This window comes from Daldinia childiae, assembly GCF_008694065.1.
Source record: "Daldinia childiae strain JS-1345 chromosome Unknown Scaffold1, whole genome shotgun sequence".
Classification (NCBI taxonomy): domain Eukaryota; kingdom Fungi; phylum Ascomycota; class Sordariomycetes; order Xylariales; family Hypoxylaceae; genus Daldinia; species Daldinia childiae.
In genome coordinates this window covers 968,742-984,263 of record NW_022984642.1, presented here as the reverse complement: position 1 = coordinate 984,263, position 15,522 = coordinate 968,742, and the positions used below count along the sequence as shown (strand labels likewise).

Below are 15,522 nucleotides of genomic sequence, written 5' to 3'. Positions count from 1 at the left end.
TGTATTACTAAGTGAAAGCAAGGATTGTGTTGACCCATGTCCTTCTGAGAATAGGGGTAGCATATAGAACACTCCTCTCCTGCAACCGCAAAGAAGCTTATCAAACTAATACCTAAAGCCCACCCACCAGATTATTTCTAAGTTTCTTATGCAAACTTCCCTAGGTTCGGCCCAAACACTTGGGTCAAGAGTTGATCGTATATTATGTATCTAACTTGCAAAAGAATATGCTACCCCGCCCCGCAGTTGGCCCCGTAGCGGTTGGTCCGAAATGTTATATAAGTTGTTATTAAAAACAGCATTGGAAATAATGCTTGAGATTGTCACTCCCCATATGTAGCCGAAATTCTTAATAAAGCTGAATGTTGCGAACACCGTAGTAACATCGGACTCTAGTAACTTGGTCATGATAACAGGCAGCAGATGATATGCGCCAAATTAAGTCACTAGTGCTTCAACGACGACAACAAAAACTAATGATCCTAATGCGAAGAAAAGAAAAAAACGTGCCGAACTCTAGGGTCATCGTAGCAAGTACCGCTTGAAAATAGATGGGTAAAAAGTATGAAATCATCTATGAGATAATAGAAGACGTGGAAGGTTAATATAAACGCTGTCACATATATCCTGTGCCCGAAGAGCCTCAAAGGTACACTAGGGTACTGAGCAAAGTAATGTTGTTGAATACCTAATGGAAGAATATCCAACAATCCCCAGAACAAGAAGTAAAATAACACGCCAGGGGGGTCATGGAAACTACGCGCCACCCATGATTAAGCCAAAAAGCAATGCGATCATGCTCAGTATGAAGATAAGCGATCCGAAATAGTTTATCCGCTTTGGTTTTGAGATGAAGGATAGCGTGGAAGATTCGGCACCTTTTTTCACCCTCATGAAAGCAACAAGAGTGAATAAAGCCAAGCCGCAAATAGATATGTTAATCCAAAACACCCACCGTCAGTTTGTTTGTGCCAGGGCACCACTATTTAGCGGTCCTAAGGAGGCCGCAACTCCAGACCAAGAGAACATGAGGCCCAGATACTTTCCTTGTTCATAGAGTGGGACTAAGTCATAGCACACGATGTCGATAACGACATGGATACCTCCGGCACCGATGCCCTGGATTGTAGGGCCCACGATCAACATACCAACGTTGTACGCAGCGCCGGCAAGTCCGCTGCCAAGGATGAAAAGGGTAGTTGCCGCAATGATGGGAATCAACCAAAAGCGTCCACGACTTGACCAAACAAAGGTTACAGAACAATAGACGCCACTATGAACGAGTTCGTAATCTACACATGGGGGGCAGGAGTAATGATAGAAACGTCCAAGGCTGAAATAAACGACAACAGGCAGAGAGAGGTAAATATACCCCAGAATCAAAGACCTTTGACAGACGACTTTGATTCTGTTTCTCTGTCAGTTAATCCAGGGAGGATTACTCCACCTTCAATAGCCATTTAAGGAGGAAGTCTCTGTTCTGAACTGAACATCCACTTGAAGGCAATTGAATACGACCAAAGCTGAAATTTTGAATAGGACATTAGTTCAGTACTTACCTAACTACATAGGTCTTTATCCTCAAGTATTACTAGCCTATGTGTGGTAGGTTCGGGTCAGGAGTTTGGAAGTAAGGAATAGTGGTGGTAGCATGAAAAAGAAACATTGTATTTCGTCACACAATAAAGAACAGCATATTGTCTATTATAAGTCTACGTTATTATCATCGCCAACAATACAGATTCGTCTTGAAAGAAATACTTCTTCAGTCGCAGGTTATCATTATAGTTTCAAAATGACCACGACCTCTATAATTTTCCAAATAATACTTTTATGTGGAATAGCTTCGTTGATAGGAGAGAAATAAGCAGGGTCCATTGTACGTGTACTCAAAATTGTACATTCTATATTTTTTAAGGCCTGCTCAAAAGTTTATAGTGGTATAATTTCAATGCTAGATTAGGAGTGGAGTTATATTAGTCGGTATAAATAGGGAAATTGAGGTTCATGTTATAAATATTTTTCTGTCTCTCTCCCCTTTATTTTACATTTCCCATGTATACCAGCCTCAGCTAAGCACATCAAGCGCATTACCTCAAGAGGTCTTCCCCAAGTACAGCAGAGACACTAGCACGATCCATACCAGATTCCCAATGAACATACCGTTTAATATGATAACTATCGCACCATCAGCGTTTAACCCCTTTTTCTCTGTGATCGACAATGTTACTACTTACGTCCAATTAAAAATGCCTGTGCACACAAATCTACAACTTGCAATGAATCTTCGCATTTCGTAAACAATATTTCGATGTTCGCCAAGTTCCATTAACTGCAGCTCTAATGCTTCAAAGTCCAGGTAGGCCTGGTGCGCAATTCTGCTTGCCTCGTTAATAGCTTCTTGAGGTGTGATTTCTCGATGATGGACAAGAAGAGGTATAAGATTATCGACATGTTTGCATTGCTTTTTGCTATTAGTATAATATAACATATTAGGGAGGATATAGTTACGAGCTCTTGTCGTGCTGATACGATATCGTTGGTGCTGATTATTGTCAGTATCGCGCAGGTTGGTACTAATACTGTACAAGTATGCTCACACCCAGATGATGATGTTAGACAACTCTGCAGCTTTCTGAACGAGAGTATGGTCGAAGAACCAAAGAGGGAAGGCAACCTGATCAGCAAACCTGAGCTAATGTTAGCCTAAATCTCCGAGTGGGCATACGACAACTCACAAAACCATTCCTAATGTAGGAAACACCGCAGATGAGTCCATGCGGATCTTCCAATAAGTTTCAAGATCTAAGATGCTTCCCTTATCAAACTCGCTCTGGAGGTGGAATGTAGCCGTGATAAAATTGATAAGGACTTTGAAAAACCAGTTCTTCAATGAAGCTAATGTATGCTTAGGTTAATAACACAGCTTTTTCTCGTAGTTTAAGTCTGTCTTACAAGATACACTCTTCTCACCCACTATAACCCCCCACTCATGAATTGATTGAGCGGTAAGGTAGTCTGGAGCAATCGCGACAGGGTCGATGGAACTAGGGTGTTCGTTGAAAAGACTTTCGCGGAGCAACTCTATTGTTTGCTTCTGGTGGGCGACAATCTCCTCGTACTTGTCATCGAAATCCCCGAAGTCGTAGGCTGTAATTAAGGTCAGAGCGACGATGTTATTTTGACACATTGAATATCTCACCATCGTCCCAGTAAAATAGCTATCACACTGTGAATCATTTTGCCTAAATGAACCCTCCCGATATTGGCTTCTCGAAACTCACCCAAGCCTGGTACTTAGCTACAGTCACTAACTCGTCAAAGGTTGCCTTTGGTGCGATGCCTCGTGCGAATAGGCAAGAGTTTACTATGCGGTTACGCTTCAAGCTCGTTGCGTCATTGATCCATCTTAGTTGTTAGAGAGCCGAATCAGTAGTTAGGGTATCTTACCTGGCCTTACCTCGATCGCCACAACTCTACTTCCCTCTCCAGCTTCTCATCGACAGGAGACACATCCATATCCCAGGGGCAAAGAACGAAGAGATCTGGAATCTCAACCGTCTGGCCGATACACTTTGCAAGGAGCAATTCGAAATCTGTCTTTCGGCCCAGTGTCGACATCTTAGCGATAATTTAGGGAGATAAGACAAGGTCATCGACTTAACAAAGACCTAGCACCAATTATGTAACAGTATATGGAAACAACTTACTAGAATTTCACCCTTTAAACAACATAAGAACCCAATGCTCATTTATTTAATATACGGACTCAACAATACCAACGGAAATAGCACATCAGAAGATTGCCTTACAACGTCGTTCCGGAGTGATGATATGAAGGTTGGGCAAGGGCTCACAGTTTGTTGGGAGGGTTACCCCAAGATCACTTGTAATGTTTGGGCGAAGGATGGCTACATGCATGTATACTAAGGTCCGTGATCGCGGCTAGTTGCCTACTTCATAACTTCTTGCATGTCAACCGTATTACTTTCTTAGCTCACATGAAAAACTCCACGAACTTCTTCGCAAGAGTGTTTGACATATCTAGAGGAAGGGTATCCGATTGGCTCTATGGGAATAGTATAAATGTGGGCGGTTGTTTGAATTAAGCTTTCAGAGTTACATCGGAGAGAGTTGTTACATTGTATACTAACCATTTAATTATGAACTGTGGGACTACTTACAAGTTACAACCGAGTCGGATTGTGCTTTAAGTAAAGATTTCCAAAAGTGGATATTTGTGCTGTAATGTAATGCGATGCAATCAAGTCAAATCATTAGAGTTCCATGTAGTTGGACGCTGTCAGATATAAAATATCTGTCCAACATATATAATATGTAATAGAATAAAATCTGTTACCAAATAACCTTTTAGTGGTGTAGCGGTATGTCGACAGACGCCACGGTTAGCCAATATAGCACACCTTTTAGCATCAATTCCTATGTGTGACGACATATTCAAAGTTATCGTTACAGCATCTAAATTCCGCCTAATTTTCTTTCACGTATACCTAAAAGGATAGAGGCTGGGCGTCGATTCATTAAATAGGTGTGTCCATACACATTTTGAGACATAATTCCTGGTCTCTGTCGCGGGACCGGTATGGTGCGCCGTTAATATATAGTCGACCCTGCCTAATTAAGACATGGGTCCATCCGACTTCAACTCAGCCTCGGGTTAGCGATTAGGGGTATTCAGTATGTTCATTAACAGGTAACTAGCATGAGTTCTTAGTTTGCAAATCCAAGACAAGCTCAAGTCCTTTTTCCCTTTTCTGATTGCAAAAGCGACCTTATATCAAATTAAGGGATGGGTCTTGAGTCACTTATAGTACGTTCTTAGGACTGCACTATCCTCCACTTTGCCAATATTCGTCAAATAGTCAGGTAGTTATAGTGTAACGGTTAACATACCTCGTTTGCACCGAGGAGCTCAGGGTTCGGTTTGATTCCCCGTACTGGGGAGTCGTTCTTGATTTGTTTTTCTCATCATACCTAACATGGCGGTCTAGTCATCTGGAAGCTGCTATTAGGGAACTGGGTACCTAGGTAGGTAGGTAGATACCTAGGTAGATACAGTTTATTAGATTTTATTAAACCCCTTTCAGGTAGGTATTCTAAACAAGCAATGTCTCCACAACCCAACCTCATAACGAACCAGCGTCGCTCTCTTCCGCACAATTATTTATATCGCTACACACCTCAGGCCAATGTTCTCCCCATTCATCCCCCAATAAATGATTGTCCTCGGGCCCTTTGTAACGATAGCCGCAATCTTCCTCAGCCAAGACACACCTACCAGATTCATATACTACCTTATAATTCGGCGATCCGTTGTAGATATCCCCAAGAACTTTGATACCTTCATCTATTGCCTCGGAGAGTAGGTCTACACCACATAAAGCCTGCAATAGCAAAGACAATAGGTGCTCCGTGACTTTTGTGTTTATCGGCCGAAAACGAAAATATCTTGTAGAAACCCCCCTACTCATTGGGACACATATAAGCACTAATTGGGCTGGTTGACATTTTGATGATTGCCCGTCCCTCAAAACTGTCTCCAAAGAGGGATCCCTCATAAGAAGAACATGGAGGAGAAATCCAACATTAATATTCAAGACTATTAATACTTCGCGTTTTGCATTATCAAATGCGCTGAAGCTCAGTCTATAGTCCTGGCCTTTAGTCCTACTGACAATTCCGAAGTTATTGAAATATATACCATAATTGATTTCTAGAACTCTGAGCTCATCACAGTTTAGCTGAACAATTAGTGGTATGCGCTCTTTCAAGTCAGGCTTAGCATTCATGAACATTTCTAAGAGCCTGACTGTAGCTGTAGGCTCAAGCCTAATATTAGTGGGGGCGAGTTCGGATACGAATTGCGCAAATGGACTAATAAATGGCACTAGCTTCTTCCTCAATTCCCCTTGCTCGTGCGGTGGTATTATACAAGTCCCTCGAGACGTTGCATCCGCCCCTAGAGCAAGGAGCGGTTCTAAGAAATAATCAAGTCGCTTAATGAACCAATCTTTTCCAGAAACATGAAAGCATATATTTCTCAAAACGTGTGTGGCTAATGATGATGGATTTGATGATCCCTTGATGGTAGATAAAACGAAGTTTCGAAATGGTACACCGTAATCCATTCTAGTTAAAAGAACTAAGAAATGAGGCATAGTGTAGAATTGATTCGCAATTTCTCGGTAACAACGTTTGTGATACCACACCCATGCGCATCGCAGTATATCGTGGACAAGAGGTTGTAGGCTTAAGTCTTTTATTTTGGATAAACACTCCAAGAACCTCGTAATGCCGTTATCAACACCTCTTGTTTCCCAAAGTAATCTTATCATAATAAGATGACCTTTGATAAGCTGGATCCGTAGTATATCCGATGAGGAAGAGTCATACGCACAAATACGATGGCCCTCTTCGGTATCTTTTATAAAGTCATACGCCGTTCGATGAATAAATTGTACCTGCATGTTCTGGCGTTTAAAAAAATTGAAATGAGTCGGGTCGCGTACGCAGAGGAATTTGTCAAGATAGTTGTTACAATTTACCTCTAGAAGGCCCGCACACCGAACCTGTATAGCCTGTACAGATAGTGCGTATATATGTTCAAAAGTCGCCTCGCTAACGGAACTTTGTTTCTCGAGGATGATATCTTGGAGTTCAGTCTGTGTCGCGCCCATGAATTGGAAAAAACGCAACTCGGAACCAGGGCGGGTATAACCCAGGTTCTGCTCGCGCGTAAGAATAAGCAAATTAAAATACCGGGCTGCAGTTTCCCGGTAAATTTTGGAATTCCCATTCATTCGTTCCCACATGTCGGAGTACAATTTTGTCAATTCATTAGGCATTTCCTCAAGCCGCTGCCAGAGAATGTCTTCTGTATCGCCCTTATCGATTCCGCCAATTAAACTTCGGGATGCCAAGTGAAGCCAGAGAAATACACCTTCTGCTTTCCAGATAAGAGACCATGTGATCTTTGATCCGAAGGATTCGGATATCTTACCACTGTTAATATACGGCTGTATTTGTCCAACTACAAATTTCTTCATGTCATCATGTGTCAGGTCATGTAATTTTAGTTGTTGGTGTCTGCATAGTTTGGACTGAAGCTCCGGTTCAGGCCGACTGGAAACACATATTTTGACCTTGGGATGTATCCTCAGATCATCAATCAACTTCAGTAGCGAAAACGGGCCGTCTTCGTCACATATTTCATCTAACCCGTCGAGGAATATGCACACTGGAAACATATCGGTACCCAATATTGTGAAATAGAGATCTTTTAGTTCTTCGACGTCCCAATCGGCAGCCTCATGTTTGAGTAGCAAGGGCTTGGAAGTGTTTAAGATCGAGTCCAGGGTTATAGATACCCTGTCAGAGAGGAGAGCCTGGTGAAGGATAGAGCAAAGAAATCCCTTGATGCTTTTCTGCATTTTGAAACCTGGTTTCCAGAAAAAATGAGACAAAATGATAGGGCCTGTGTTCCATATTTTCAATGCTTCCTCCGTAGAAGGGCTTTTCAAGAGGTACTTCATCAGTGTACTTTTTCCAGAGCCAGGTTTACCAGAAATCCTAATCCGTGTTAGAACAAGCATTCAGTTCATTCGATTAGAAAGGAAGATCGTTACCAGTAAATATTACTTTCAGACTTGAGCCAGTCTCCGAAGTTGTCCCATAATTGTATAGGGGTTTTACCACATTCCGAGTCGAAAATCCACTGGAAGGTATCCTTGAATGAGCCAGTTACGTCATTCTTCCTCTGATTCATGCCTTCATATCTAAGGCTGTTGAGAAATTGATCTTTCTGCTCTTTAGTCGAAGATTTTATATTTGATTCAATCGTGCATTGATCCATTCTCTGGATAAGGTCGTTTGTTGCCGATGTAACGTGCATTTTTATTGACTCTTCGGATTGCAAGGTTGCTTTAACTCCTTCAGCTCTAACCAATACGAGCTCTTTCTTGATAAGGTCGACGATTCTTGTATGGCCGGCGGCATACTGGGACGTAAAAAACTTGATATCTTTGCCTAGCTCCTTGAATTCTTGGCTCTGTTGAATCTCGATGGCATCGTTTTGTGTGCTTGTAATCTCTAAGCCTTGCTGCTACCAACATAGAAGAATCAAATACCTACCATACTCGAGCTAACAAATAAGACTCCATTGTATTTTGGTGATTACGGAGTGATTTCTCCAGTCTCTCCAGCCGACTTTTGCGCCAATATGTTTTCACCACAATTTTTATAGTCGCCGCAAGATTACCCTTGGCATGGCGAGACTCAAGGAACTTGACTTCTTCTTGAAGCGCACGTGCTGCAACATTGCACTTCTGAGCAATGTTAGCAAGCTGTGTCTCTTCGGCCGTTTTTGACTTCGCTTTCTGAAAGCGCGTTTGCAGTTGGCGTGAGAGTTCCACGAGCGATACGATGCTCTGTTGGTTGTAGTCGTTGAGGGATCCACCATGATATATTTCTTTACAAAAGTCAATCGTCTCGTGGGCAAAGCTAATCACCTGCATTATGTTGCAGGCAATGCTTAATGCTTCGAGGCCAGACATTATCGTACCGTGTTTTCGTTTTCGCTCTGTATGTTTGTGTTCACGCCCCGATGGATTATGTGAGGACAATATAATGGAGTAAGGATGAGTAGAAGCGTCTCTAGAGTCTAAACAGATAGCTACGAACTAGCTGAACATTGCTCATTCTACCCAAAGTTAACAAGGCTGTGACAGATTGGCAAAACCCCGCGATCGGTGCATTAGTATTTCCGAGTTATCAAGTTGGGCTATATGATTGGCGATTTACAGACATACACACCACTTTCTATCTCAGCCACAATAACTGGTTACACCTACCGCTCTAATTGGAGACAGTGTCAAAATTCAGTTCAAGGTCAACCGATATGTATGTTCTAGTTATCTCAAGGCATAAATTATCCCTATTCTGGAATCATTAAGGTTATAACTACCCTATTAAGGCCATCTTCCCCGCGGCCATAAGTACTCGTCATCTCTTTCAAGAAGCAAGACATAATCTGGAGATTATTGCGATTCTTCTCCCCTTTTGCATACAGTAGATATAGACCGGGTATTCCCTCTATGAACGCCCTCGTCCCAGAGATCGCAACGGGAGCAGAACCAATACTTATCTCATCCAAATTTCCATTTCCCTGGCTATCTCAGTAAACTCAAGTTCCTTCTAACTGTGAGAGACATCTTCGATGGTTATGGTCTGAGTTTACTAAGATAAAAAACCATAACTTTTTGTTCACCCACGAAAGATGTATGAGCATAGGATAAGTATATCATTATAAGTAAGACTCTCTAATCCTTCTAGTCGCTTGACCCGTGATATACTTATGAACCTGGGTAAAGATGCTACCGTTAAGGACGTAGATCTAGCAGTAACGTAGCATTGCACTTTGTAGCTTAGCTTGAGGAGAGGAATAAGGAACGTTAAATACATATATGGTGAAACCTTTCAATACCCCTCTTGCCAATTTAGCTAACATAGCATTAATTCAGTAATTAGGTACGCATCGAACCCACCCTGATGATGGGTAGCATGCCCCTTCATAGTAGAGATGAACAAGATCGATCAATCTCATACCGGGGTAATAACTGGGACCTGGACTAGATCCGGAGATATCGGGTTATCGGAGGTGACATAAGGAGGAGCCTAGCATTTATCCTACTTGAAGTGGATATGCTTAAGGATTTAAAGTAAAGGGTTTGAAGAGCACCTTCAACCACTCCAGTTGCATTGCTTTAGCTTTATCTACAACAGATAGGATCTAGCAAAGTACTATACGTGTTCCCGTTATCAAGTTTTAATAACAATGTTAATTGAAGAGTTTCGGATCTGATGATACCTAACTGTATCATCGGGTATATTTATATGCGTATGAATGAATTTAGTTAGTAGGTATTATATTCATCATCATGCGTCAACACAGGTAGGTTATTCCAACCACCTCAAACCTTCGGCTGCTCAATTCACGGTTCTACCACAACCATAAACACTCGCTCCTAGTGTTTCTAACGATTAAAACAAAGTATATCAAAGAAATCACTGTTTAAACTTCGGTGCGCTTCTCTTCGGGAACTACGGTTGGTGCCACATCACCCACTGTCTCGTCACTAAATTTAAGGTCCTCATCGAGCTCGGTAGTGTCCTTGATTCTCGTGAAGATGATTGGGGCGGCAATTAGGAGAGATCCGGCACATACACCCCACTGTTTCAATTGTCAGTTACGAATTCATACCTGCATGGGAAAGGAGGAAGTAAACTCACGGTAGCAGCGAAGATAGTGTTATATTCTGTGTGGATGCCATCCAACCGCCAGAAAATGGCCGCACCAGCGGATTGAAGACCCTTGTAAAATCCAGCCATGTTGGCAGTCTTTCGGCCAGAGTTTGAGAGAGCGCCCATGTACCTAAGACTGTGTTAGACTGACATGATATTTGCTTAGCTCATTTTGAATTTCAAGGACATACCAGTAGATGCTTGTTTGCCATACGGAATCATACACGCCGTAGAATATGTAAAGGAACATAGGTGCAAGAAAGTTGTTGTCCGTCCAGTCGATTTTCTGATCATCGACTACTTTCCCAGACGCCGCTCGGTCAAGCTGGTACTCTTGCCACGCCCAGCCACCACCCCAGATGACAAAGGTGAGGGAGAAAAGCGCAACGAATGAGATCTTGGCACGCATTGACCGCCGAATTGATTTGATATCAAGAGCGTATCCGACAATAACGGCGCCAAAAATCTGGGCGAGCCAGTAAAGAAGGTTATTCAGTGAGCGCGCACGAGTGTCAAAATAGGCAAGATTGAGAACGTTCTGCTGGTATGTGTAGAAGATGTTGGAAGCGAAGAACATGGGGAATAGAGCAACGACCCAAGGGCTAAGGGAGATACATTCCCAGAGTCCGATGAACTCGCTCTGCCAAGTGGGGTTCTTCATCAAGATAACTTTGGAACCATCATCACGGATAACCTTGTCTCCATTCACCAAGAGGGTGGTAAGACACGCTCCGACGAACATGAGAACAATGAAGCCAATATACGTGCCATCCGTGACGGTACCGGTGTCATTGCTGACGTTCTGTCCGAGAGGAATCAAGCTACCAATAACGGCGCCGAGGTTGAAGATGATCCAAAACCAACTAATGTAGCGGCCTTTAGACTCCTCGGGAGGATAAGCCATCATGATAGTTCCTTGCGCAGTCCAGAGCAAACCGGCGCAAAGACCCAAAAGAGCACCGGAGAAGACGACGAAGCCAACATTGCCGGTATGGCTGTAGCACAACAAACTGGAAGAGTAAATGCAGTAACCAACACCACCGATAGTCAAAGTAATCTTTACACCGAGTTTGTTCGCGATGGAGCCGGAAAAGAAAGCGACGACGGCGAAAACGGAGTAAAGAGCGGTGGATGCGTGATCTTGTACAGTCGGATCAACCTGTCCACCACCACCTAGACCTTGGAGCGCATTGTACATTCCAGGGCACATGAAGCAGACGAAAGCCACCATGAGAAGCTGGATCTTTGGTGACGCATACCAGAATTCCTTGCCGCCGATCCGAAAACCTCGATACATCCAATTATCAGGACGCGCCTCGGGGCCGTGCGTACTTGTGGCAAGATCCGAGTGGGATCTTCGAACGGCCTGTGTATCGGCGTCGACCGCCGGCTCTTTCGCGTCTGCCATTTTTAGAATTGGTCGATTGGTCAGTTTCCTCTAGCGATTCGAAGAAAGCTCTCTAATATAGACCTGTAAACATCTAGTGTTAGCTTATTATAATGATCACTAACGCTAACTAGTACTTGAAGTAAAGCACAATAAGGGGGGGGGGACTAAATGAATCATATATCATGACATGTAAGCGCAACGTATAAACATACCTTTGAAAAATATTACTCGCCGTGGCGGCTAAATTATATTGACCGTTAAGCTGGCAGAAGATGGGAAAAAGTAAGAGCTACGCTGAAGCGGAAAGGGCGCAGACAATATAGCGAAATAAATATTGGTATTAGAATAGATAGGTACTGGGGTACATGTCTGTATAAGGTATCCACCCTAGTAAGATAAGGCGATGTTAGATTAATACGATATGCGGCACGTGTGGAATACTTCCACTATTATGCATGCATGCGGGAATGTAAGCGAAAGAACTTTGAAGTGTTGGAAAAATGTAGGTACCTGCACCTACCTAACCTAGTGCTGATCGGATGGTACCAGTCACGGTTGGCGGATTTGGGGAATGGGGAACGGAATACGGTCGGATAAGTTACGGTAGGGTATGGTAACACCAACTTTCAACTTTCAACCCCGAATAAATCCTCAGCCCCGAAAACTCGTTATAGCTCGTGAATGTTGCTCGGAATGATGGTTACGTGACACGTCCAGCCCGATTACCCCTCGTATGTATATATTTAGGAGCTATACATATGTCACACAAGACAAGACGAACAGCATTGAAGTGTCAACGATGTCACTCCACTAATAACCTTAGTGCTCTTAAAGTTCTGGGGATTTTGGGGCACCAAAGACGCTAAGTTGTTTGTGGTTTGACTAAGTGGTCAGACTGCAGGCAATCCTTCGCGAGTTCCGTTCCCTCAACCTTCAAATAACGCGCTAGAGAGCTAAGCTTATCTAGGTACCTACCGCTGAATTCGTACGATATTTTGTTTCATACTTCGTGTTGCTGGGTAGGAATGTCGTGTTATCTTCAATTGCCTCTGTTGCCTCTGTTGCCTCTGTTGCCTCTAGAAATAGAATGTTGTTGGCTTCGTAAAGTCCAATTAAGTTCTAGGATATTTTCCCATCTTCTCAATTTGCGGGAAGACCCTTAGGCAAGACCCTTACATGAATTGCGTTTGTCTAGACCATCTTCCCCGATCCTCTTAAAAAGAAAACATTTGTAAAAGACAAAGACATGGAGGACATACTAATAAGATAGCCGATAAGAAGATAGCAGCGGGCCGAATATGGAGATCACAGTCCAGCTCTAATTGGACGTAAAAAGCCCCAAGTCACGAGACATGCCCGCTACGAATGATCATTGGATGGCCATCATTGGCCAGGTGGCGTAGCGTTCTCCGGGGAAGGAAGTTGTACATTTGTGTATGTCTTAGGTATATACCTATGTACCTACCTCTTGGAGAGCAGGATTTCAATTAAACCTGAGCACCTAAAGGATACCGCCTAAGATAAAACCCCTATTCGTCAGCCAGTAGCCATTTTACTTCTTGTGATATGTAACGTTGCCCAAAATTTGGCTTTGTCTTTCGTACAAACGGGAAGAGAGACACTACCAACCGACTTTCACAAGAGACATACAGCTTCTGTAAGGCCGAGGACACCACTAGAAAATGATAATGCCATTATCCGAAAACTACCTAATTGTCTTATCTCGATTGGTGTCCTAAGCGGTTGGCTGACTGCTGCTACGATGCATATCATCCTGTCCCAACTCTCTGGGTAATGTTACAGAAGATAACAATACCGAACAAACAAGTGAACCTCATATCGAGATCTTCAGCTAAGGCAATTTTTAACTATACCCCAATCAATCTAAACTATACTCTTAAACACGACCACAATTCATATCAGTGGAGGTGTTGCTCCTACGTGCGACCCCGATTTTGCAATTGCGCTTCACATGTGGCACAGAAGATTTAGAGACAAGTTAGGTACTAGGTAAGTAACGGCTTTCTTGTACGACATAGCCATCCGGGCGCGCGAGGTTACATTGGATAATTCAGCAGGTCAGCAACATTAAACCATGGTCATACGTCCGTCGTTCTAGAACGATGCTTTGCGTAGTCGCAGCAGTTCTTCTTTTTTAGGTTATTCCTGTCTAGATGTCAGAGATGTTAGGTACCTAGACAAGACGCGAAAGAAATATTCAAATGTTAGTAACGAAGCTCCGTAGCAGTATTAGAAACGCGGGGATGAAAGAAATTAGAAAAGGAACAAACTAAATTCAAATTCAAATTCAAATTTCATATGCAAGGATGGCATTCAGAAATACCATGTCCGTACGCCTATTTTAGCCAAATGTTGGAAGAGAAAGATACTCCGTACCCAGGCGTTCAATGTTAGTAGTTCATTACTATAATTAACATCGTACCATCCATATCTGGCGGTATACCCAGACCCATCAAATACGATGCCAAGGGTTGAAATATCAGCCCTAGTGAGCCAACTTTTCAAAACCACGTGGATATATACCATATTTCTGACTTTAACTTCATTTCTACTCTACCATCTATCCTAGTAATATATTATATGTAGAAAATCTATTAGGTTTTGATGAATGTCTACTTTATGTGAAACCTATTAAGCGCAACACTCATGTCATAGCTATATGAGCGCACACCGAAGCATATAACTGTGCCGCCGGCGCCTTGCTTAGATAGTCATTGTTTATTGATCCCGTGTGAAGGAGCGGTATCAACACGACAAGGATGCCTAGATAAAACCAACATACGCTCAACTAGGCAGTTCACCGCCAGGGCGCGAACAAATGAAGTAGAAACCCGCAAATTAAATATCAATTCAGAACCAATCTTCCCCAGTGCAATCAAATTGAACACAACTTCCAAGCGGTGTCCTATTAAAGTTATTACGTTGGCAAAATCGCTTGACGACTTGCGCGAGCTAATCTTGAATATGATAAGATCGAAATTAGTTTGGTTTTAAGTTGAGTAGTTCGTGATTCATGAGGTTCTATCGCCAACAGAACAAACTGCAAGATACACAAACATAACCTACTTTCTGAATCGAGCTATACTTGACCTTATGGTTGGTCTTACAGTCCGGTCGAATCTCAAATGTTAGTATGTAGAGAGGTGAACTTCCTAGATAGTGATAGGTAGACTTAGAAGGCATCGAAACAGCCTGGGTGTTGCGCAACGAACTCTAAACCAACGCACCGGAGGTATTTCATCCTTGGAAATGTCTCATCTTGAATCCTAACAATAATTAGCACTCATTTCGTAGGTCAAGTTACCGGTAGTGAGTGATATTTTTTTCTTGGAGATAGGTTATGTAGGTGCCGAACTAGGTACTTCTCATGACTTTAGTTCAAAGAATAAGATCATATATGAACAAACACGGGATTCATAGCTTCAAACTAAAATATGAAGCTTTCACAACCTCGCCTGAAAACCTCACTGAGTCATGGAAACAGTGGGGAGTACCAGTATAGCATTGAGAGTAGCTATTAGAACCTGCACATGCCTATCGAGCTCGAAATTGTAGTACATAATAGTCTTTATAAGAGACCAACAATACGTTAACTACTGCTTATTTTAATGATATCTAGTTAAGCCATAGGTATAAAAAGGTATATCGATAAATAGGCTGCTTATGGTCCAGGCCTGATGATAAGTTGGTCAGGAATTGAATGAGAGTATAGATTACTCGACACTACCTAGTAGCTGTTACAGTCAATTGCGTTTTACGGGTTGATTGAAGTGGCCGAGAAAAACCTTGTA

At 42.6% G+C, this 15,522-nt stretch overlaps 2 protein-coding genes across 2 annotated transcripts; both read right to left on the bottom strand.

Annotated features, from left to right (window-relative positions):
• Positions 1-2,596: 2,596 nt before the first annotated feature.
• On the bottom strand, positions 2,597-8,573 carry GL218_00238 (uncharacterized protein; the record flags this gene model as incomplete). Its single annotated transcript, XM_033576650.1, has 10 exons — positions 2,597-2,690; positions 2,739-2,898; positions 2,956-3,150; positions 3,203-3,221; positions 3,285-3,408; positions 3,461-3,596; positions 6,329-7,590; positions 7,647-7,876; positions 7,964-8,099; positions 8,152-8,573. The coding sequence occupies 10 exons, from the start codon at positions 8,571-8,573 to the stop codon at positions 2,597-2,599; spliced, it is 2,778 nt and encodes a 925-aa protein (XP_033441708.1).
• A 1,517-nt stretch (positions 8,574-10,090) lies between these two features.
• GL218_00237 (uncharacterized protein) lies at positions 10,091-11,728 on the bottom strand (the record flags this gene model as incomplete). Its single annotated transcript, XM_033576649.1, has 3 exons — positions 10,091-10,249; positions 10,309-10,450; positions 10,512-11,728. The coding sequence occupies 3 exons, from the start codon at positions 11,726-11,728 to the stop codon at positions 10,091-10,093; spliced, it is 1,518 nt and encodes a 505-aa protein (XP_033441713.1).
• Between the last annotated feature and the right edge of the window lie 3,794 nt (positions 11,729-15,522).